This window comes from Eublepharis macularius, chromosome 4 (assembly GCF_028583425.1).
Source record: "Eublepharis macularius isolate TG4126 chromosome 4, MPM_Emac_v1.0, whole genome shotgun sequence".
NCBI classification, from domain to species: Eukaryota; Metazoa; Chordata; class Lepidosauria; order Squamata; family Eublepharidae; genus Eublepharis; species Eublepharis macularius.
The window spans coordinates 181,307,798-181,332,153 of NC_072793.1; the positions used below are offsets into that span (position 1 = coordinate 181,307,798).

A 24,356-nucleotide genomic window follows, 5' to 3' on the forward strand; every position below is an offset into this window, starting at 1 on the left:
GTTGCTTTCCAGATTCCGAGACGAGCGAGCCCTTATCTTGGATGGCTCCCCGCAGCGGCCTTGGGACAGCTCCTTCCGTCCCGCTACTGATTGTGTTCAGCTGGGAGAGCCGGAGAAGTGGGGGAACATGTGAACAGACTGGTATAATGTATCCTGTACTCAATGCGTCATTCTTAACAAGAGAGCTGTGTACAGCCGGACGCCTTTAATTGCTTCTATGTAACCTATGGACATATGTACAGCGAAGCCTATGATATCTCAATAAAGACCCATTTACTCAAGAGAGCTTGGATTTCTTGCTGCAAGGGTTGGGAGTCAACTTCAACATATGCTGTCTTCTATAGACTGACAAAGGGGCTGGAGTCTCCAAGAACCTCACTGACAGCCACCAATTGTGGCGCAGTGCCCCCTGACGACAGCCCAGTGACTGACAGAAAGAAATGCACAGCTACAAACCCCTGAGGCTCACAAGCAGCGCACCAAAACACAGACAGGAAAGAGAATAAGCCCATTTACTCCCAGGAAGACTGATGGGGCAAGCAACAGCACTGTGGCATGGGACCCCCGGAGCATGCATCCCCGCCTGCAGCCAAGTTCCCTTTTGCCAGGCAAAGAGAATACAGAGCCTGTGACAAAAAGCAAGCGAATATGCGGCCGGATGAACAAGTAGTGCAATTGCATTCTCCCTTGTTATTCTCATTTTGATCTCATTCCTGGCACAACAGGGAATCATGGTTCATGCCAGGGGGCAATTTAGAAAAAGGGGCCCCAATCACTAAATTTTGGGCTTATTTTTACTCATTTGACCTCCCACCCCCAGCCCAACCCGTTGCCTCCATGTCCCTCCAGAAATGAAATCATGGGTTGTGCCAGGGGGCACTTTGGTAAAAGTGAGCCCCAAACACTAAATTTTGGGCTGATTATTACTAAATCACCCCCCGGCACAACCCGTTGCTTCCCCATCAAACTCGGACTGACATTATTCCTGGCATAATGTGGGAGCGTTATACCAGGAATGATACTTTGGGCCGTGCCAAGGCCCATTTAGCAATAATAGGCCCAAAATCTATTGGGCAGATTTTTGCTAAAAAGCCTCCCAGTGCAATCTGTCATTTCTGTGTTGCTCCGGAAATAATATCATTTCCAGCATTATGGGGGAATACTCTGGAGTGCATTTGTCTGCTTAGCCCTTCATTGCCCTGTTCCTCCATCTTTCTTCCTGCTGGACAACTGAGAGGCAGGGGTGGGGGTAGGGCAGAGGCTGGGGGCAAGGCCAGGGGATTCTCTGCCTCTACCGGGAGACTGGCAACCCCGAGGGGGCTGTCTCTGTATCGGCATCTGCAATTGGTGGTGTTTGTTTCTTCCAATTACACGGCCATCATCAGCACACAGACCCATGATTTCTGGCTCTTGGTAGGCTCCTGGAAGACTCTGCCATATTTGCTTTGCTGCTCATAGCTTGTTTTTGTCAGTTATTTCCCTTCTGCAGAATGGCCCTGGGCTGCAACTTGTGGCTCTAGCAGCATACTGGCGAGAGTTAAAGGAGAGGTGCCCTAGTGACTCATGCAGAGATGCTACACCATGCATGCCTCCCCAGTAAGACTGCCAACTCTGGGTAGGGAAATTCCTGGAAATTTGGGGAGTGGGGCCTATGGAGGGAAGGGTAGGGGAATGGCCTCAATTGGGTATGATACCATACAGCACATCTTCCAAGCAGCCTTTTTCTCTATGGGATCTTACCTCTGTTCCCTGGCGATCTTCAGCCACCACCTGGAGGTTGGCACCTGTACTAGCCAGCCAGTAGACTAGCAGGATATCAACAGAGGAGAGAAGCAAAACAGAGAGGAGGAGGAGGAGGAGGAAGAGGGGAGTGCCAGCCAAGGGTCCTCCTCTCTCCCCGCGGAGACCATTGGGGCCGGAAGGAAAGGGGGGCAGGCACCTGCCTTTCACATCAGTCTTTTGGATGACAGTTCTTCCTATTCTAGATCTTTTTACTATTTGATCGTGAATGTTACCGCATTTATTAATATGGTTGCATTTTTATTGTTGTTGTTAAGGTCTTTGCAATTGTTCTAATTGTGTTTGTAAATATTATTGTAGCTCCTTATTATATTTCTTTCGTTTTTGTTATTTGAATTAAGCTACTGACACCTTTTAAAGATATAAACTTTTTATGAGAAACATGAGTATTCAATACCCTTATTCAGACCATTGGGAACCAACTGATTTGTTTAAAAAAATCCACTCATATGGCAGCAAGACTGTGGGATAGAGCTCACACGAGAAGATAGAGAGCATGTTTGGACATCTGCATTGCTTAATTCCTCTGTCACCAGTGTGCGTCTCCAAACCTATAAGCTTATCCACAGGTGGTACCTCACTCCCCAAAAGCTGGCGAAAATATATCCCAGCAGATCTCCACTCTGCTGGAAAAAATGCGGGGAGCAGGGTACGTTCCTGCACTGCTGGTGGGAGTGTAAAAGTGTTGCTGCCTTCTGGAAGGCGGTTCTCCAGGAAATTTCCCGTATCACGACTTATGTGATACCCCCAAGCCCGGGACTTGTTTTCTTGGACCTTTGGGGAGATCTAGATATTCCTCATCTGCGGAAGGCATTGGTCAGAACTCTCCTTGTAGCTGCAAAAACCACAATTGCACTCAGGTGGAAGTCGCAATACCCACCCACTCTTGACATATGGTATAGAATAGTGTGGGACCACCTTATAATGGAAAAGATAACAGACAGAATTCGATCATTGCAAAACCCCTCCAAACCTACACAATTTTACGCACAATGGTACCCCTTTCTGGAATTTTTATCTCAAAATGAATGGCTGATCTCTAAGCTACCTCACTATGCGATTATAAACCCCGAAATTTGAATTATGGATTTACTCTGCGACATACTGGATGTGCCTGTACATGATTCTCCCGATGCTGTTGTGATTAGCTTGCTTACCACTGTATTAGAATCCTGTTGATTATGTATAATATTTGCACACTTGATTATTGCCGACTGTTAGTGTTTTGATGTTTATGTATTGTTGTATCTGAACATTGTTACGTATGATATCACCCTTTTTCTACGCATTTATTGTTGATCTTGTTATTTGTTACACTTTCAATAAAATTTTTGAAAATTAAAAAAAAAAAAAATCCACTCATTGGCTGTTGAACAAGCTGAGAAAGTGGAATCTTGAAATGGAAAATTGGTTAATAATGTCAGATGCCTCGACAGAAAACTTACAGACATTACAATTTCTACAAGCAAAGTGACCCATTAGTTTAGACTCAGAGGGTTCCACTTGATTCTCTTGATATTTGGAGTATGCCAGTATGTCTCTCAAGTTCCTAGTGTGTCGAAGGGACTAAGGCTCTATGACGGAGGAGTCAGTTCAGAGCAAGACTTCCTTCCTCAATCTGTCCAGCACGAACAAGATCAGCTCAGCAAGCATTCCCCCCCCCCTTTTCGTTCTCCACTCAGGGCAATCTCAGCTCTTCCTCTTATTTGCTCTTTTGCCAAGACCAGAGGAAGAAGCTTCGGGGTGGAGATCTGAATGGCTTTGAATCGGTGGCCGCTCCTGGTCCTGGGGACTGCTGCCCTGGTCCTTTCGGGAGGTTGCTCTGGTGAGTACCAAAGAGGCTAAACTTCTACCCTTACATGCAGGAGAGGGAGGGCAGAATTTGCACTCAGATTAATGTCCCATGAGAGAGAGAGAGCATGTTGTATGCAATGCATTTAATGGGAGCACGTGACTGGATATTTATTTAGTTGCATTATTGATTAGGCCCAGAGCAGGCGGCAATGCCCACCTCCCCCTGCCTTCATCCTGCTGGGATCAGTGACGAAGGAGGAGGGAATGCCTGTCTGCCTGCCCCCCCCCCTTTCTGGAGATTGTTGTATTTTTTCCGCACAACAGGCTTTGATACTAGTTCCAGATAAAACCCAAACAAACCCCCAAATTTCAACCCATCCCCAATCCACACTTTGGGGTTGAAGAGAATACCGGGTGCTGGAGAAATGGGAATAGAAGGCAGTGGGCTTCTCCATAGGGTCTGGCTTGGCTGTTTCACTCTTCCTTTCCCCCTTCTGCAGCCTCCATTGTTAGCATTTCTTTGCTCGGCTGAGTGGGTGGAGTGTGAGGGAGGGCCCTGGCAGCGTCTTTGGAAAAGAAAGGTCTTTCCCAACTCCGCTTTTAAGCAGAGATACTTGGGACTGCATGCAGGAGGGCGCTTGCTAGGTCGGGGTCATGTGGTTATCTCCCTTAAGTCTCAGCAAGAACAGAGAGACATCCGCTGAGGCTGATTCAAGACAGACAAAGGGAAGTACTTCACACAGCACTGAGTTCACTTGTGGAACTCACTGCCACAAGATGTGATGACAGCCACCCGTGTGGAAGGCTTTCAAAGCGGAGTGGACAAATTCATGGAGGATGGGGGCTATCAATGGCTGCTAGGCATGATGGATATCTACTTCCAGTACCAGAGGCCGCATGGCTCTTTGTATCAATCTCTGAGCCAACCTGCTCGTGGGCTGGCTAGAGGCACTTAGTTACTCACTGTGTGCACAGAGCGCTGCTCTGGATGGTGGGCATTGCCTCCTGCTCTACTCCTGATCCCAGCTGGGTGGAGGCAGGGGGTGGGCATTGCTGCCTGCTCCACACCTGCTCCAGGCCTGGGCTTCCCGCTGTGGCATGCTCTCTCGATGTCTGGCTACCTCATCTGGGTGTCCCTCCATAGCAGCCCCCTCTGGAGCCGCACCAGTGTAGGAAATGAGTTGTCTTGAATTTGCTTAGCCTTTTGTATTGTGTGATGTTTTATTTTGACTGGAGCCCACCTGTTTGCTTTGCTTGCCAACCCTATACCTCAGCTAGGGTTACCAATGTCCAGGTGGAGCCTGAAATTCCCAGAATTGCACCTGATGTCCAGACAACAGAGACCAGTTCCCGTTGAAGAAATGTGCTGCTTTGGAGGGTGGACTATATGCCATTATAGCTTACTGAGATCCCTCCCCTTCCCAAACTCCTGCCCTCCCCCAGCTCCACCCACAAATTCTCCAGGAATTTACCAACCTGGAGTTGGCAACCATATACCTCACTGTGCTCCCATTGGATTGTGACTGCTAGTCAGACTTCCTTATATACTACACTGATTATACTGCCAGGGGGAGCTAAAATAAATAGTTTCCTTCTGCTCTTGAGCATCCTACATAAAATTGCCTGTATGCAGAGCAAGTTTTGCAAATCAAGACAGGCACAGCCTTTTTTATTAATATAGCCTTTTATTAATAATATTAATTCATTTATACCTGATCTTTTTCCTGGATGTGGACACTAAACAGTGAACATGATTCTCCTCTCCTCTGTTTTATCCCCAGAACAACAGCCCTGTGAGGCAGGCTAGGCCAAGTGGGTATGGTTGGCCTATGGTTACCCAGAAATTCATAATGTGGACCAGAATAATCCAATTGCCTTAATTTTTGGCATTGCAACTCCCAAGACCACCCTGATTTGGGTGGCCCGTTATCAAACACTTAGTTTTATGTTCCAATTAGCTGTGCTGGTGGATGGGAAACAAAGATCCTTTTTAGTGTTATAGATTTTCAAAGCTCATTGAGCCAAGAGGAAAAGCAGAGTATAAATGTATTAACAAATAATTTTGAAAATATATATCTGCAGTGATAGTTCTCACTCTATGAAGAGAGAAGAATGATGGAGTTAATGGCCTCTTTGTGGGATTGGTGAGGTGGATTCCGAAATGGCAGCTTCTGTTTGGGCTTCCAGACTCACATTTTCAGCTCTTCAAGGACCCAGTCCCCAAGTCTCTCAGCAAGAAAGGTGGGCTATTAATAAAGTTAGGTATTTAACAACAACAACAATTCAATTTATATACCATCGTTCAGGACAATGCCCCTACAGAGCAGTTTACGAAGTATAGTAGCACCTTCAAGACTAACCAACTTTATTGTAGTGTAAGCTTTCGAGAGCCACAGCTCTCTTCGTCAGATGCATGATGATCTGCCAGTGCCACATGCATCTGAAAAAGAGAGCTGTGGCTCTCGAAAGCTTAAGCTACAATAAAGTTGGTCAGTCTTAAAGGTGCTACTGGACTCTTTACTATTTTGCTACTACCGACTAACACAGCTAACTCCTCTGGTTTACAAAGTATGTTATTATTTTCCTCATAACCATCACCCTGTGAGGTGGGTGAGGCTGAGAGAGCTCTGGAAGACCTGTGACTGACCCAAAGTCACCCAGCTGGCTTCAAGCGGAGGAGTGGGGAATCAAACCCGATTCTCCAGATTAGAGTCCTGCCACTCTTAAACACTACACCAAACAGCCTGAGGCCGTTTGTGCGGACAAGGGTCCCTCAGTAGGAATCTGAAATGCTTCTCAGCTACTTCTCAGCTAGTCAAAGAGGATGGAAGAGGGGGAGGGATGGCAGCCACTTTCAGAGCTTTCGCTGGCTGTGACTCGTCTGCTGCTTCTGTCAACAGGTGACCGCTGCAAAGATGGCGGAGATGAACGCCTATGTAGCCATCCCTGCTCCGGGGATAAATTCTCATGCAAGAACAGTCTCTGCATCTTCAAAAATTGGTCCTGTGATGGAGAGAATGACTGTGGGGACGGCAGCGACGAAGCCAACTGCGCTTGCACCAGCCACCCGTTCACGTGCAACAACGGACGCTGCATTGACTCAGATTTGATCTGTGACGGGAATGAAGACTGTGGGGACGGCAGCGATGAAGCCAACTGTGCTTGCACCAGCCACCAGTTCAAGTGCAAGAGCGGGCGCTGCATTGACCCAGAGTTGGTCTGTGATGGGGATGATGACTGTCTGGACGACAGCGATGAGAGCGAAAATCTCTGCGCTATTCAGGGTGAGGATTTGGGTTGCGCAACTGGCTATTGCTCAGCTCAAATGCGTCTACTTCATTTTTGCCCATGGGGGGGGGTTAGCCAACTGCCAGCAGACCACCCCCTTTCCATGCCACCTCTTTTAAGCAGTGTGCAGTCGGAGTCTAGGGCCAAGCTACGAGAGACGAATGACGCAGGTGGGACACTCGTCAGCTTCCCTCAAGTTCTGATGGGAAATGTAGGCGTCCTGGTCTTGCAGCTTGGCCCTTCAACTGCTCTCCAACGGACTTTTCAACTGTCACTTGTCCAACATTCCGCCAAGCTGCCTACATTTCCCGCCAAAACTTGAGGGAAGCTGACAAGTGTCCAACCTGTGTCATTCGTCTCAATCTCAGAACAATCCAGCTTACTGTGAAGTCTCCATACCTTTAACCTCCACCTGGCCAATGTCCATCACCTGCAAAGAGCCAGGTTTCAGCTCCTTCAGCTACCAGCTCAAACCAGCGAAAGTGACCCTCCTCCCTGTGCCAGGAGGTTTTATTCTCTACCCTGACAGGTCCAAGGGGCAGGTCAGAGAGGCTTTTCCTGAGGGGTCCAGCAAGAAACCTTTCTGGCATTTTAGTCCTCCGTCTCTGTCCCCCGCCCCTGCCCACCACCTAGAATTCTTCTGGCCTCCCCTTTGCCTTCAGCCAGGTGGGGTATCAGTATGACTGTCGACCCTGGATGCAGCTTGGAAAGCATTTGGCTTTCTCCTCTCCCTCCTACTTGTTCTCAGCAAACAGACATTTTTTAAAAGGGGTGAGGGTTAACACAGTCTAAACCTACAAATAAAAAGCATTTCTCCACATGGGGCTATCCCTCAAATCAAGGCAAGGAGCAACACGACAGGGGGTGGATGATATGTCAGTCAGGGTTCCTGCTCCCACTTCTACCTGCAGGTTCTCGGTAGTTCCCCTTCTCTGTTTTTGCAAGTCTTCGCTTCCTCCTTACTTTGGTTCTCCCTCCGTTCTCATGATCGGCAGCCTAACTCCAGCTTCCCCATCTCTCTCTTCTGAGTTCCTGAGAGTCATACCTGAAAGGGCTCCATCCTTTGCGCTCCACTTGATCACGTAGAACCAGTTCAAGCACAGACACGGGATGGAGAGCTATGTGATCGAGTGGAGCGCAAGTGAACAGGGAGGAATACATGTGAGTCTGTTCACGTGCCATTCAAGTGTAATTCCTCACTTCTAGCTTGGATCTTCTTCCACGCTGGTCCTTTCACATTCTACTTGTCCCTTTATTATTTATTGCCAGAATCTGCCTCCTTCCCCAAAACATTCAGGGACAGAGAAGAATACTATTTTGTCACTTAGGATAGAGCTCTTCACCTCACTCACCTACCCACGCCCAGCTCTTTGTTTATGGTCTGGCCTTTACAGATCACAGGAAGTGGGGCCTACAGGTAGTTTGGGTGAGGGGAGGGGGTCTCTTTTGCTTCAGGTCCCCTAACTCTACCCTTCCTGTTCCCTTTCAGGCTCTGCCACCCACTCCCTCTTCTATTTCATCACAGTGGGGACAGAGCTCAGCCAGGGGGTGCCCCTATTCATGGAAGAAGGCTACGTGGACGACCAGCCCATCGAATACTTTGACATACAAACAGGGAGGATCCTTCCTCGGGTACCGTGGATGAAGGAGAACCTGCGTCATCAGTACTGGGAGACGCTGGTCCGGGATATGAGGAGAAACGTGACGGAGTTTACATACATTCTCTTGATGATGCAGAAGCGCTTCAGTGGGCCTGGAAGTGAGTGGAAGTGAAGAGGGGCGTGGGTTTCCTACTCATTTCCCCCTGTCTTTGGAGACTGGGGGTGTCTGTCAGGTGGGAAGTTGTATCTCTAGAGGGAAACAGCTGTTCACTTGATGCTAATTCCAGAGAGGTCACCGCATTAGCATGTTGCAGCAAAAATATTGCCTTTACTCAGGTGTAAGACTGGGGCCATTTCCACACATGTTGAATAATGCACTTTCAATGCACTTTAGTTATCCTTTAGAAGTGGATTTTTTGTTCCACACATGGAAAATCAGTTATAAATGTTCACTAAAGCGTATTGAAAGTGGATTATCCAACGTGTGTGGAAGCAGCCTAGGATTGCTGGAGGGTGTCAACAGAAATACTGGACAGGCTTGATAAAAAATTGTCAAAATCCCCTCCCTCTGATATGCATGTTTATCGGCAACCATCTGTATTGCCGCTTATATTTTACACTAGATTGCGTGGCTTTTATCAACTTTTTAGGCATGAAATGTTGAGGTCAAAAATAGTGGAATACATTTTTGTCTCATTGCCAGGGAGAAAGACTTCCAACAACTTAGGGAAAAGATGCCCTGCTCCTTTAACAGAGCCTCAATGAAATGCTCTGCCATCAAAAGCTTCAACTGCACATTTTCACAGGCCAAGCTTTGCGATGTCCACAAAAGGCAGCAGTCATTTATAAACGTATAAATTGTAGGAGGGGACATTGATCAGATAGCACAGGGTCTGTTGGCTGTGAAAGAGTTTGAGCAGTGCATTTAAGGCAAAACTGAACGCAACAGGAAAAGTAACTCTTGTCTAATCCAATGACTAATGCTAGAAACGTTAAAGAAATTAGAAAACCATTTTCAAAGACCTCCAGGGGCATTTTATTTCATGAGTTTATAATCTGCAGGAGGACTTACCTTTTTAACTCATGACTGCTAAGTTTACTCAGGACTGTTTGGTGAGGGACTTTATCCAAAACTTCTTGGAAAGACCAAGTAGGTGATATTTACTAGATCACCCTTCTACATGTTTGTTCACTTTCTCAACAATTGCCAAAAGGTTCGGGAGGCAGGGCTTCTCTTTCCAAAAGCCATGCTCTTTCTGGCCGTTTCCACACTGCTTACCTTCCCTCGGAACAACCCGGAACGTCGCGCAAAAAATGCGGAAGATTGCATTTTCTTGCACGAGATTTGCACGACGTTGTGCAAATCTCACATGAGAAAACGCGATCTTCCGCAATTTTTGTGCAACGTTCCGGGTCGTTCCGAGGGAAGGTAAGCAGTGTGGAAATGGCCTCTTTCTCCCTGGGTCTTGTTTGTTTAGGTGCTTAATAAATCTCCTAACAGTTTCCACCAATCTACTTTGAGTTTTTTCTCCATCTCCTCCCTATCAAGTCTTCACATTTCTATTTAAAATTATCTGCTTGGGTTTGCCTTCACGTGGTTCATTGCAGGAGGGCAGGGGGAATATTGTGTTCTTCAGTCCTATCCATGGCCATCTTCTGGTTTCTTTCCCAGGGTTGCACACCCTACAGTGCATCCAGGGCTGTGAGCTGAGCGAAGATCAGACCAAAAGAAGATATTATCACCTGGAAGCCCATAATGGGAGGGAAGTGAAGACCCTGGACAAAGACAGCCCTTCCAGGAAGAGAAGGAGAGACGAGCTCCTCTGTCAGCTTCTTAAAGAGCGCATCCTGCCCATAAGGGAATGCATTAAAGCACTGAAGAGATTCATGGACTATAGGAGCAGAGCTGTGCAGAGAAAAGGTGAGAGGAGAACATACTAATCCTTTCTAGAGTGAGCAAAGCATCTTTCCTTTATGGAGTGGGGGGCAGATAGATGGGGAATATATCACATATGACAGAGAACAGGGAGGGGAAGAGGTGTCTTTTTACATCCCCTGAAAGCAGAAAACTAGCACAACAGGGGAGAAGCTGGGACTTGATCTTTCTTTGTCCTGTGCTTTTCTGCTTATGAATGTATTTCCCCAATCCTTGAATGTCATCCATGCAACACCAGTTTAGACCGGCAAATTCCCTTCCTTCCTTCCTTCCTTCCTTCCTTCCTTCCTTCCTTGCTCGCTCGCTCGCTCGCTCGCTCGCTCACTCGCTCCCTTCCTTCCTTCCTTCCTTCCTTCCTTCCTTCCTTCCTTCCTTCCTTCCTTCCTTCCTTCCTTCCTTCCTTCCTTCCTTCCTTCCTTCATTTTTCACTCTTCCTGTGAGTGGGCTCAGAGCAGATAACAGCTTGACTGGTGTGTCCTGCACCTTCAGCAGATCTGCATGGAAAGCATGCCGGAACAGAGTGAATGTTTGGCTGGGCTGGACCATTTTGGACTGCAGGGAGGAAGGCACATCGGACCCCCCTCCCTTTGAAGGACAAAAAAGAACCATGCGTATCTGCACATGCTCTGAAATTCTCCTCCTTACTTTGGTTCTCCCTCCACTTCTGTGATTGGCAGTCTAATTCCAGTTTCCCCATCCATCTCTGCTGCGCTTGGACACAGAGTCATCCGAGGCCCTTCTGGATCTACCAGCACTTCTCCATCCTCACACCCCCATGATGTGTCCATCCCAGGGGAGAGGGGGGAATGATTTGGCTGGAGGAAGCTGGCTGTAGAATCCAAAATACAAAGGAGAAGGGAGACAGTTTCATGCTTAGGATTTATCTTAGGACAACCAGAGGTTTCACCTGCCAGGGGCTGAAAAGACTTTGGACCTTTTGCCAGGAGGCCACCAACTGTATGCATTAGGGCCACACAGTCATTGTACACCCAATACTCTTCTATGGGGAAGGGGGGGGCAGTCCTTCTGAAAGCAGCTCTCCTATATTTGGGGGCAGCCTAATCCACCTCCCATCCAAATGCTGCCCTGCCATTTATTTCTTTTATACAAATCATTTATTCTGTACAGTTTGCAGATGTCTACCTTTGGGGATACTGAGTTTGGAGGAGAGGAGGTCGAGGGGAGACACAGTGGCCCTCTTGAAATATTTAAAAGGGTGTCACTTAGGGGAGGGGAGGGAGCTGTTGCTGTTGGCAACAGAGGATAGGGCTGGAAACAATGGCTTTAAACTACAGGAGGGAAGGCACTGGCTGGACATTAGGAAAAACTCATTTGAAGATGCTTCGCGAGGGTTTTGCAGCTGCTCTGCAAAGAGAGAACCAGAGAGTCACATGAGTGCAGGAAGCTGCCCTGGTGAATCAGACCCCCAGTCCATCAAGGTCAGTGTTGTCTGCTCAGACTGGCAATGGCTTATCAGGGTCTCAGGCTGAGCTCTTTCCCATCCTCTTCTGCCTGATCGCTTTAAGTGCATTTGCCAGGGATTGAACCAGGGACCTTCTCCATGCCAAACGGATTCTCTGCCTCCATGCCAGAGCCCCTCCCCAAGTCCCACCTGGAAGGGAATCTTTTGTTGCCTTCTGATCTCCCAACCTGTCCCTCGCCGGCAGACACCCTTCAGTCTCTTTCTAAAGAGGGCCTGGATAATTGTGGATCGGGTGGCAATATCTACACTCACCTTAACCCAGTGGAGTCGACGGGCATAAGTCAGCAATACAATCCCGTTTCGTGTGAAAACACTTTGTTTCAGGCTCTCAGTACCACGGCAATTTAATCATAGCATGACTTCAAAATTCATCACCCAGTGTAGTAATTTTCAATGGAAAGTACCCGTCACGGCAATTTTCAATGGAAAGTACCCATCATGCCCATCAGCTCCACTCCATTCTTGACCTCACCTACTTATGATATGATTACATCTGCGTAAAGAAATGATCATGTAAGTTTGAACACTGCAAATTTTATTGACTCTGTATGTCCCCTGTACAAAGGGAGTTTGATGTTGAACTTTTCTATATATACCCAACAACCTGAAAGAAAGAAGAAAATGGATTTTTCAAAAACAAAGTCCTCATATGTATAAATATTGTATTTGATATTATGACTTAGTCTCACCAGTGCTGTTGTTATAAATATCTCTCCTGTATGCTTGGAATAGCCGGGTAAATTGTTTCTGAACTCTAGGTCAAAATTTGTTGTGTATTTAGCCTATAACCTGTAAATATAACTTTCTGCACTTTTGCACTTTAGATTAAATTAAAACTTCTATATAAGGTACTAAACCACTTTTGTTTCCTACAAGAGGCTGTGTCCTCTTTATCTTTATCTTTGTGGTTGTAGTGGGAGGAACCCCCCTTTGTCTCGCCGCTCCTAATATCAGCTGGTTGAAGGGGGGGCAGACATTGCTACCTGCCCTGCTTCTAATACCAGCTGGGTAAGGTGGGGGTGGGCATTGCCACCTGCTTTGCTCCTGATCCCAACTAGCTGAAGGGAGGTGGGCATTGCCACCTTCTCTGCTCCTAATACCAGCTGGGTGAAGATGGGGCGCAAGCATTGCTACCTGCCCCACTCCTAATACCAGCTGGGTTAAGGTGGGGGTGGGCATTACCACCTGCTCCACTCCTAATATTAGCTGGGTTAAGGTGGGGGTGGCTATTGTCACCTGTTCCGCTCCTAATACCAGCTGGGTGAAGACAGGGGGTGGGCATTGCCACCTTCTCCGCTCCTAATATCCGCTAGGTTAAGGCAGGGGTGGGCATTGCCACCTGCTCTGCTCCTAATATTAGCTGGGTTAATGTGAGTATTGCCACCTGTACTGCTCCTTATACCATCTGGGAGCCAAGCTACAAGTGACGCCTTACACAGGTTGGACACTTGTCAGCTTCCCTCAAGTTTTGATGGGAAATGTAGGCGTCCTGGTTTTACAGCTTGGCTCTCCATTACAGCTGCAAGACCAGGATGCCTACGTTTCCCATCAAAACTTGAGGGAAGCTGACAAGTGTCCAACCTGTGTCAGGCATCACTTGTAGTTTGGCTCTGGGTGAAAGCAGGGGGCTGGTATTGCCACCTGTTCCCCTCCCGATCCCAGCCTGGCCTTCCTGCCACGGCATGTTTTCTGGAAAACATTTTGCCTTGCCTGGGCTATTCCCTCCATGGCAGCACCAGGGTATAAAGTGAGTTGTCTGAAATATGCTTACTCAATTGTATAGTAGGATTAGGAATACACAGTCACTGCACACCCAATACTCTTTGTCTTGTGTGATTTGGTCAACAGGTGAATTTCCTATATGCATCCATGATCCATAGACATGAACCACAACCTTGATTTTCTGGGCTGCTGATTTGCACACATGGAGGTTGTACACTCATAGAAAATCCACAGATTGATCAATTTACATGAGACAGCACCCACGGGTTTTGGGTGCATTGCGGAGGGGAGGGGAGAATCTCATGCTCATAATACACATGGTTGGCAGGCAGTTTTTATGGGGAAAGGGTTAAAATGCAATAGGATTAAGGAAGGCCCTGAAGGGCAGGGATTCTTGGCAATCAAATTTCAGGCTCCTTCACTTGAAGTGAAGACTCTCCTATGGAGATGAGTAAGCGGGCTTTCACATTACACCAACAGATGTCGGTCCATCCCTAAAAAGTTCATGATATGACAATATTCATAGTTGAATGGGTTTGTTGTGCAAGTCACAAAAAACAGGTAGCTGTTGCATTTCAGCCAATTAAACATGCATTACAATGCTGGTAAGTCCCCTTTGTGGAATGTGTTAACATCTTGGGGGGCCCTGCACAGAAGCACCCCATCCCACTGATTAGAGCACAGCTCTCATCCTACCAGCCAATGGAGAGATGTTCCATTAACCCAAGTAATTGCTGCCATTTTTTGTAGAACCCCCTACAGTGGAGGTGACATACAAGAAGGACCTGGAAGCCCTTGTCTGCCGGGTCTACGGCTTCTACCCTAAGAAGATCAGCGCTACCTGGTGGAAGAATGGGGCACTTTGGGAGCAGGAGACTCTCCGCAGGGGTGTCGTCCCCAACTCAGATGGGACCTACCATGCCTGGCTCACCATCCAGATTGAGCCTAAAGACAAGAGACGCTACCGATGTCATGTGGAACATGCTGCCGTGTGGGGGCCACTAGTTGTGGTCTTGGAACAGCCTGGTGAGAGATTGCAGGGAGGGATGCCAGTAAGGGAACCTACTGGCTGTTAAGTCATCCTGAAGGGCGGTATATAAATCAAATTATTATTGTTGTTGCTGGTGCTGTTGTTGTTGTTGGTGGTGTTATTGTTGTTGTTGTTATTAACAACCAAATAATTTCACTCTATATGTCATATCATCCAAAATCCAGCCGTTGGTGGTTGGCAATTTTAATTCCGTTATGTTGACAATTTTAATTCCGTTATGTTGTAGGCCTGTGAGATCCTTTCTGAGGTTGGGAATGAGCCTAAATGTGACCACACAGGATCTGTTCTTGCTATACAAGAACAGTGTTCGCCCTGCTAGCTGAGGGAGAGATGCTGGTCTCACAGGAGACAATGTCCCCATTTCCACAGAGCCCCCAGAAGTGAAGGTGACGCGCAAGCTGCGCACTAACCAACTGGAGACCCTCACATGCCAGATCTACGGCTTCTACCCCAAGGAGATCAACGCCACCTGGAAGAAAGATGGGGAGGTCTGGAAACAAAACACGCTCCGTGGCAATGTCACTCTCAACTCAGAAGAGACCTACCAGACGTGGCTCAGCATCGAGATCAATCCCGAGGACAGGGAATGCTACCGGTGCCGCGTGGAACATGCTGGCCTCCTGGAACCTCTTGATGTAGCCTGGCAGGAGCCTGGTGAGAGACTGCGAAGAAAGGAATGGGCAGTGGCTGCTGTGGGTATTAGGGGGGTTTCCACACAGGGACAGTGAAGGGTCTCAAGTGTCACCTGGTGCAATGTTTTAGTTCAGTTCTTGAGGGCCTCTGCTGACACATCTGCACTGGCCCCGGATATGTTTTCAGGTCCAGTGAGAACCAGAGACACATACATTTTCTTAAGAATGGTAGAAGCCCTACATGGCCTAGGAGCTGGTTATCTCAGGGGACACTTCTTCCTCATCTGAACCCCATTGACAATGTTGAGCTGCCAGTGACCAACCCACAAAAGAAGCGTGGCCTTTTTGGTTACGGACCTACAGCTTTCAAACACCCTCCCTCAGAAAACTTACATGCCCACTTCTTTGTTGCCTTTTGGGGGCAGTTCCAGTCCCAAGTTTGCACAACATATACGAAATCTAAAAAAAATTTTTTTTAAAAAAATTGGGGGTTTAACCACTCCACCCCAAAGAACAATTGAAGCAGCATCTGTATCTTTAAGAAATGGATGCCTTCTGAGATCTCAGTGAACATTGTGGAGGTTTCTAGGCAACCGCAAGAATACTGCCAACCTTCAAATCTTGGTTTCTGTCAGTAAAAGACAGAGGGAGGGGACAAGACCCTTTCAAGAGGTATTTTGCCCTGTGAATCCATCCCTGTACCTTTCCTTCCTGCCTGGGCAACTTGCTACCATACACTTTGCATAAGTCACCCAGGTTGGCTGTTGCTAAAGTTCTACTTAATGCAGAACGTCTCCCAGGGAGATGCTGTCAGGGCGGGGCGGGGGGGGGGGAAGCTGAGAGCCAGTCTGGTGTAGTAGAATGTCTGACTAGGGTCTGGGAGCACCAGGTTCAAATCCCCACTCTGCCATGGAAGCTTGGTGGGTGACTTTGGGCCAGTCTCTCTGCCCAGTCTTCATGACAGAGCGCTTGTGAGGCTAAATCAGAGGAGAGTTGAATGATTTAAGCTGCTTTGGCTCTGTATTTGGGAGGATGCTGAGATGTAAGTGAAGTAAATAACTACTAAATCTGAAGGGTTGGCGGCAGATAAAGAAAGGTTGGTTGGTGAATGGGCAGGAGAGAAGGAAGCAGGTAAATGGGATGGAATACGAGGGCTTCCAGGAGTAGCGAAAGAGAAAATATTTATTATTTATTTTAAATGTTTTTTAAATTGCCATCCCAACCAATTCATGGTCCCTGAGAAGGGAGACAATACAAACATTAAAATGAGATTTAAAACACACATAAATATATAAATGCAATTAAAATACAAGCATGTGAGTGGAAGGAATGATGAATATATAAAGATGGTTCGGGAAATGAGTAAGGGAAATGAACAAGTCCTTACGGTTCAATTGGGGTTACTGACGGGTGATATTGATGTTTTAATGGTAATCTGAATTAAGAATTTGATGGATATAGTGGTTGGTCAGAAAAGGGAAAACAAAACCACAGAGGCGCAAATTTTTGCGCATTACAAATTTAACAATTGAGAGGGGGTATGTTCTAAATAATAAAGCAAGATACTCCTCATCACTTTTACAGACTATGATAACAACTCCTAGTAAACCTCTGGTGTATGCTTTTAGTGTACAAAGCGGGATATTGGATGGGCCCATGGATGGGGGGGGGGACGTCTTTCTGGGAAAAGAGAGGGGGACTCTATTTGGGTCCTATCTTACTGTTCTGGCTTTGCAGTGAGGGGAGATTCTCCCAAATGCCCTTTGAATCTAATAACCAAGTCAAAACAACATTCTTGAATAGGAATATAATGCAAAACTCTAACAGGACACAATCATCAGAAAGCAATAAAAATGGTCTGAGCAGGTAGTACAAGTATTATGTCATGACAGTAGTGGGGAAGGCCTTTTTAAAGAAACGTTTTGCGCCTTTCTCAAAAGGTCTGCAATGCTGGGCTCTGGTGAGCCTTTTTGGGGAGGAAATTTTCTGAAAACGGGGCTACTACAGTAAAGGCCCTGTTTTGGGCATTCAGCAGTTTCACAAGGGGAGCCAGTTTCTTTGATGCTCCCCTTTGCGAAAAAGTTACTGGTGTTGCATTCTTCAGGGACTCTTGCAAAATTTTCTTTCGATGCACAGAAAAGTTTTTTGGGATTTGTGTCAACCATTTTTCTCCGTTCCCATTTCAGACTCAGCGTGGCCCATTGTGGGGGGTGTCTTGGGGGCTGTGGCTGCCCTTCTGGTTCTGGCTGGGATCCTTTGGTATATCAGTAAGTAAACTGGAAACGTGATGAACTGAGGAAGGGCAGGGGGGAGTCATTCCGAGGCAGAACCCCGACCGTGGCAGTCATTGCTCCCCCAATGTGGTGAGGCTCAAAAACCCCTCCCTCTTAAAAAACATTGTGGACATCAGTTGGAAAGGCCATTTTGACCACTCTCTGCTTTCGAAGCAGCTTCTCTACCTATGGTTAGATAATCTGCTACTGCTGAACTCTAACATCTGAGTTATAGCTAGAGATACCTGGCGGCTGGCGGGAGAGCTGTGGGAAAGGACACGGGGCAGGGGCTTTGACATTGACTACGGTGTCATGTCACTTCTAGTAAAAAACTTGGAAGTGACATAAGCAGCTCCAGGAATTGCTGGAGACGCTGTGGTCCCTACTGGTTGTTAGACCTTCCTATGTCACTTCTGTTTGTTGTTGTTGTTTTTTAAACCTAGAAGTGGTGTGACGCTGCATGTGATACTTCAGGGTTTAAAAAAATTCTGCCACTGCTGCTAGGAGTGGCTTCAGGCAATGGGGTGGAGGGGGGAGGAATGGAACCCCTAGTTACAGCTCTGAGTACCAACTCTTGAATTGAGAATTTCTTGGAGATTCGGGAGTGGAGCCTGGGGTGGGTGGGGTTTGGGGAAAGATCTCAGCAGTGCATAATACCCTGGAGCCCTCCCTCCAAAGAAGCCATTTTCGGCAAGGGCACTCTTGGAGGTTACCAAACCCTCGTTACAGTCTCAGAGGCCTGGAATGCCCACTCCCCTAGCATAACTTTGGGTTCTGAACTTGGCAGTCAAGGCCCAGTGATTTCTATCAGTTTATATACTGCAGCATAACTATATAAACAAGACTACATTCCAAACACTGATGATGTGGGTGAGATGTGGATCGAGGGGGCCTCCTTTTCCTGCTGAAGGGGCTCCTTTCGGAGCTTGGCTGCTTCCCTGATATTGATGGATGAGAGGGGCGTCTCTCCCCTCCCTCTTGGTAGATCTCCGCAGGAACAGTGAAAGCTCTAAATTGTTCTCCAGCTCCTTTGGCATTTCAAGGTCTCTCTGTTGATTTCCATTAGTGGAACCAGTTGCCGACCACGCTGCCTGCTCTAGATCTGGTGGCGGCAGAGAGCTGCATTCCAGCCCTTGGGGTGTGCCACGTGCACATTTAATTGGGCCTCTGTTGTCCTCCCTGTTTCCGAAGGAAGTCCCAGAGGCAGCGGGTTTATGTCAGAGCGAAGCAGGGGGTGGACTGCTGCCAGGAAAGCAGAATTAGCCAGACCCTCTTTAGAAAGAGACTGAAAGGTGTCTGCTGGCGAGGGATAGGTTGGGAGATCAGAAGGCAAGAAAAGATTCCCTTCTAGGTGGGACTTGGGGAGGGGCTCTGGCACAGAGGCAGAGAATCAGTTTGGCATGCAGAAGGCCTCCGGTTCAATCCCTGGCAAATGAAGTTAAAGGGATCAGTTAGGATGGGACAGGAAAGTCCTCTACGTGAGACTTTGCAGAGCTGCTGCCTAAGTAGAAGTGGTCTAAGTAGAAGACACTGACCTTGATGGACTGGGGGTCTGACTCACCACGGCAGCTTCCTGCACTCATGTGACTCTCTGGTTCTCTCTTTGCAGAGAAGCCGCGAAACCCTCGTGAAGCATCATCAAGTGAGTTTATCCTAACGTCCAGCCGGTGCCTTCCCTCCTGTAGTTTAAACCCATTGTTTCCAGCCCTATCCTCTGCTGCCAACAGGAACAGCTCCCTCCCCTCCCCTAAGTGACACCCGTTTAAATATTTCAAGAGGGAAACCATGTCTCCCCTCAACTTCCTCTTCTCCAAACTGAACACCCCCAAAGATACTGCAAACTGTATAGAATAAATGAATTGTATAAAAGAAATAAATAGCAGGACAGCCTTGGGACAGGAGGTGGATTAGGCTGCCCCCAAATATAGAGCTGCTTTCAGGACTGCCCCCCCCTTCCCCACAGAAGAGAGATGAGTCTGTGAGCAGAACCACAAGTGACAAAAGGCACAGGTTGGACACTTGTCAGCTTCCCTCAAGTTTTGGTGGGAAATGTAGGCGTCCTGGTCTTGCAGCTTGGCTCTCTGACTGCTGTCCAATGGACTTCTCAACTGTCAGTTCTCCAACATTCCGCCAAGCTGCCTACATTTCCCATCGAAACTTGAGGGAAGCTGGCAAGTGTCCAATCTGTGCCTTTTGTCACTTGTGGTTCTTTTCTGTGTTGCTCTTCAGGTTGTGAATCATGAAGAGATTCTTCTGGCCCATAAAATGAATAAACTGGGGGTTGGGCTATAAGAGGTAGTGGAACAAGAAAGGCCAGAAGAGGAAGAAAACCCATATAGGCCGTTTCCACACACGTTGAATAATGCACTTTCAATGCACTTTAGTTATCCTTTAGAAGTGGATTTTTTGTTCCACACATGGAAAATCAGTTACAAATGTTCACTAAAGCGTATTGAAAGTGGAATATTCAAAATGTGTGGAAATGGCCAACGTCTTTTCCTAAGACTGATGATAAATTGCCTGGGAAGTTCTGGGCCCTGATTCTCTGAAGGATGCTGGGAAGAAGATGGAAGAGCAGCTGCTGGAAAGGATGGTTTGTCAGTGCTTCCTCTCTGTTAGGCTTGCCAGATTTGGGTTGGTAAATTTCTGGAGATTTGAATGTGGAGCCTAGGGAGGGCAGGAAGGAGCTCAGCAAGCCATAATGCTATAGAGTCCACCCTCCAAAGGAGACCATTCTTGCAGGGGAACTGAAGCTCAGAGCCAAGCTACAAGTGACACCTAACACAGGTTGGACACTTGTCAGCTTCCCTCAAGTTTTGATGGGAAATGCATCCTGGCTGTCTGTTTAATTGAAGTTTACAGAACCCCCCCCCCCCCACACACACACCCAGAGGAGGGGAAGGGGGTGCCCCGCAAGAGCCTGACACCTGTACTCCCCTCCCAATCGCAGAGACGGACAGACTTCCACTCTGTAAATTTCAATTAAATGGAGAACCAAGCTGTAAGACCGGGATGCCTACATTTCCCATCAAAACCTGAGGTAAACTGACAAGTGCCCAACCTGTGGGAGGTGTCACTTGTAGCTTGGTTCTCAGTTGTAATTCTGGGAAATCTCCAGGTTCTTCCTGGAGGTTGGCAACAGTACAGAGGTGGGGGCTAAACGATCTGTGTCTGACTCTCTGATTCTGCTTTTGCAGAGAAGAATAGCGGCGACTTCAGAGCAACCTACAAAGCAGCATCCAGCGAGTGACCTTTTCCTGCCCCTATGAAATGGTACCTCCATAAGGGTGGGGGTCTGGGCATTAGGGAGATTCTGAACCGATGGAGAGGCTGTGGACACCCACACAGCTCCCTTTGCATTAAGTGATCTGATTCTATAGCCAGACCGTTCCATTTGTTTGTGAACTGGGGGGGGAGATTCATCTGGCCCAAAAAAGCCAGCAGGGTTGTGGACCAGCACTCTTGACCAGCCCATAAAGCAAGTGCTGGTTTGAAGGCTGCCATGGGTCTGGGAGGGGCACTGGAAGGAACAGTGCCTGGAAATCTTCTTCCACTTCTGATGGAACCTACGCCCATCAGCCAAACCTCTCCAAGCCCTGCCAGAAAGGAAACACCAAACCAGGTGTCTCAGATGCACTTCTGCAGTCTGGTCCAGATGATTTCCCACCCAACTTATTGTCTTGGTCAGCCATTGTTTTGTTTTATGTACAGAGGCAAAGAGGTCTCACCAGAGACAGATGGAGTGAAGGTGGGTACCCCCATCTCCCTCCATTCATCAACTCCCCTTTTTTCCTCTCCTTTCCTTTCCTCTCCTTTCCTCTCCCTCTCCTTTCCTTTCTGCCTCCAACCTCAAAAGCAAGTGTAAGGGAATCCCATTCGGGAGGCTGGAATTCTGGCTCTTCCCTGAGCCTGAGGGCAAAGAGAAAGAGACCTCTCAGTGCCCAAAGTCCTGTGGGGAGAATGCACAAGACCTTCCTCTAGATCCTGCCCTCTGCCCTCCCAGTTCAAAGAGGGTGCAGACCCCCTTCCTCATCCTTGCTTGGACCTCACCAGACCCTCCTTTCCTCCCTGCCAAAGGTCAGCTCTGGCGCTTGTCAGGCTTGTCTCAATAACTCCCAGCCATGTATGGGATGAACCATGCTTGCACTGGGAACACTGAAACCACGGAAGCCACCTGGAGATGCCATCACAGGAGGTTTTTCTGAGACCTTCCCAATACCCACGGCAAGCACAGGAAGGGGCACCCACAGCCCCATGAGAACCTTCTAGAAGGAATAAAAATGTCGTCTATCACAATCCTTATCTTTGCAGTCCTCTTTCTTCGTCATGCTTTGCCATGCCTCAAACAGTTTCACTGCACTGTTTTCCAAGAGTTTATTGGAGGTCTATGTTGTCTGATGGGAGTTTTCATGTTTTATAATCCAACTTGAATCTCAGTGAGAAAGGCAGGCTATAAATGTTATCATATCCCCCAATGCTCAATTGTCCAGGAGTCCTAAAAGAGGTAAGAAGTTGGGAAGGGGTGCTATATGGAGAGGGGGAGAGGCCCAGTCCCCAGGGGCATTCTGAATGGCAGTGAAAACATTTAGGGGAATGCCTCTTCTTCCTGGCCCCCCACCTCAGTCTCAAGCAATCCATCCTGGAAATGCAACGGTTAAGGGGAGATGAGTCAGACCTGACTCTCTGGTGTCTGGAGTTTATTTTCCCTACAAACTCCTCTCTGGGCAGCAAGTCTAGGAATCTCTGGGTGGAAGAGCTGAGAGACCTCTTCCCCTCAGAGCTTATGAAAGGCACTGCCAAAAGATTTGGCAATGGCATAGGTGGCTGTCAAAAGGGAATCCTTAAGAATCTGGATTCTATGATGATGATAAGAGTCAAAAGAGACGAGACATCCGATGCGTGGAGGACACCCGTCAGTTTCCTGCAAGGTTGGAAGGGAAATGTAGTGAGAAAGAACGTGGAAGAGATTCTTTCTCTAGGGGTCTCATCTAGTCTGCTTGGCTGCGGAGTGCATTTAGGGGAGCAAGGGGAGCCCACTGGCAGCAGCGAGAGGAAGCACGTTCTCCTCGCTCCCTTGCCCTCTATCTCTTGTTGGACAGAGAAGATTCACTCTTTTTGTAAAACGGTTGGAAAAGAAATGAAGCTTTTGGCCCTTAACTTTTTAGTTAAGGGCCCTTAACTAAAAAGTTGGCCCTTAACTTTTTAGTTGCTGAATTATAGAGTCTCCCCGGTCCTCTTATTTTAAGATCTGGCAGATTCCTCCCAGAGGGTTTGCTGAACTAAACAGTCTCTCCCTCCCCACCCCCTTTGGGTGAAACCTGCAAGGGGGGGGGGAGAGACTGTGTAGTTCAGCAGCTGTTAAAGGGAGCTAGCCAAAAGCTTTTTTCCCTCACCCCTGCCTTTACAAAAAGAATGGATCCTTCTCTCTCCACAGCGATCCGATTCAGCAGCTCTTTTAAAACTACAGCTCCCAACTAAAACTGCGACCCCCCCCCCATACTTAAACAGCATGTGCCAGGCGTCACTGTGTGGGGAAAGAGATTCCCCGCAACACAAACACAGCACACAAAATGGCATTTCTGGAAGAAATCCAAGCCCGAGCACTTCCTCGCTAATTCCCTCCGCTCGGACAGCTGATTCTGCTCCTTTGCAGGGGTATTGAAAGGTGGGCTGAGATCCCACCGGACACCCTTGGGGACTTGATTCCTGGAATCTGATCACCTTAGAGATCTCCCTCTTTTAACTCTGCAGACTGATCCCTCTCATCATAAACACCTCCAGGCTGAGCTGTCAGCTCTGCAGGTGCAAGAAGGATGGAGCAGAGAAAACCCTCATCTCCTCCGAATTGTCTCTTTTCTGGATTCATCCGTTGCCTTTTTGTGGACTTCGCCTCTTTTAAGCTGCCGGGAAATGGATCATGCTAGAGTTTGGAGGGATCCTGATTTCCCTCTGGTGGGGCCAGCGTGAAAATTCATCTGCATGGGAAGAAGAGCAAGATTTGGGTCCAGTAGCACCTTAAAGATCAACTAGATTTCCAGGGTATGAGCTCTCAAAACTCCCTTCTTCAGATAGATGGAGTGGGAAAAGGTAGGAGTCTTTTTAATCCAGGCTGCAGGTGGGAGGGATATTGCAAATGAGAGTGTCAGTAAGCAGGCTATAATACACGTAGTTGTTAGCTTAACAGAGTAGGGGTGTGAAGCACAAAAAATTAGCATTTGTTGTGTGAGCAAAATCCGGTCTCCAGATTTAAGCCTGGGGGGAGAGAGTGTCATTTTTCCAAATCTGCAAATAAACTCAATTTCAGCAATCTCGTGTTGTGGTTTTTCTTTGACTTTTCTCGGTTTGAGAACTGCTACTCTTAGTTCAGTGATCGAATGAACTGGCAAATTAAAATGTTCTCCAATGTTCTTTCCAATGTTCTTTGGATGTTGTGATTTTTGATATCAGATTTATGTCTATTTATTTATTTGTTATTTCAATTTATAAACCGCCCATCCTCAGGGGCTCTGGGAGGTGAACAACAGTTAAAATCAATAAAAACAAGAAAACAATAATTCTAAAATCAACATAAAATAAGCAATAATAAAATTAATTAACCAAATACATTAAGGTGCAATGGTGGGGAGAACCCCCCACCCCAAAGGTGGGAGGCCGACATGGCACCGCCCCCTTCAACCACCAAATGCCTGGCGGAACAGCTCTGTCTTACAGGCCTGGCGGAATGATAATACGTCCCGCTGGGCCCAGGTCTCCATTGACAGAGCGTTCCACCAGGC

General features: G+C 47.6%; 1 protein-coding gene across 2 annotated transcripts; it reads left to right on the forward strand.

The window, feature by feature from the left end:
• The first annotated feature begins 3,538 nt into the window (after window positions 1–3,538).
• On the forward strand, window positions 3,539–23,878 carry LOC129327263 (major histocompatibility complex class I-related gene protein-like). 2 transcript variants are annotated; one of them, XM_054975754.1, is made up of 10 exons: window positions 3,539–3,625; window positions 6,495–6,878; window positions 8,372–8,641; window positions 10,156–10,404; window positions 14,375–14,650; window positions 15,045–15,329; window positions 17,494–17,574; window positions 19,190–19,222; window positions 20,778–20,853; window positions 23,332–23,878. In XM_054975754.1, the coding sequence occupies exons 1-9, from the start codon at window positions 3,556–3,558 to the stop codon at window positions 20,828–20,830; spliced, it is 1,701 nt and encodes a 566-aa protein (XP_054831729.1). In that variant the 5' UTR covers window positions 3,539–3,555; the 3' UTR covers window positions 20,831–20,853; window positions 23,332–23,878. The 2 variants fall into 2 exon arrangements, with proteins under 2 accessions (XP_054831729.1, XP_054831728.1); XM_054975753.1 differs by lacking the exon at window positions 23,332–23,878 and having other exon boundaries at window positions 20,778–21,854.
• Window positions 23,879–24,356: the final 478 nt, after the last annotated feature.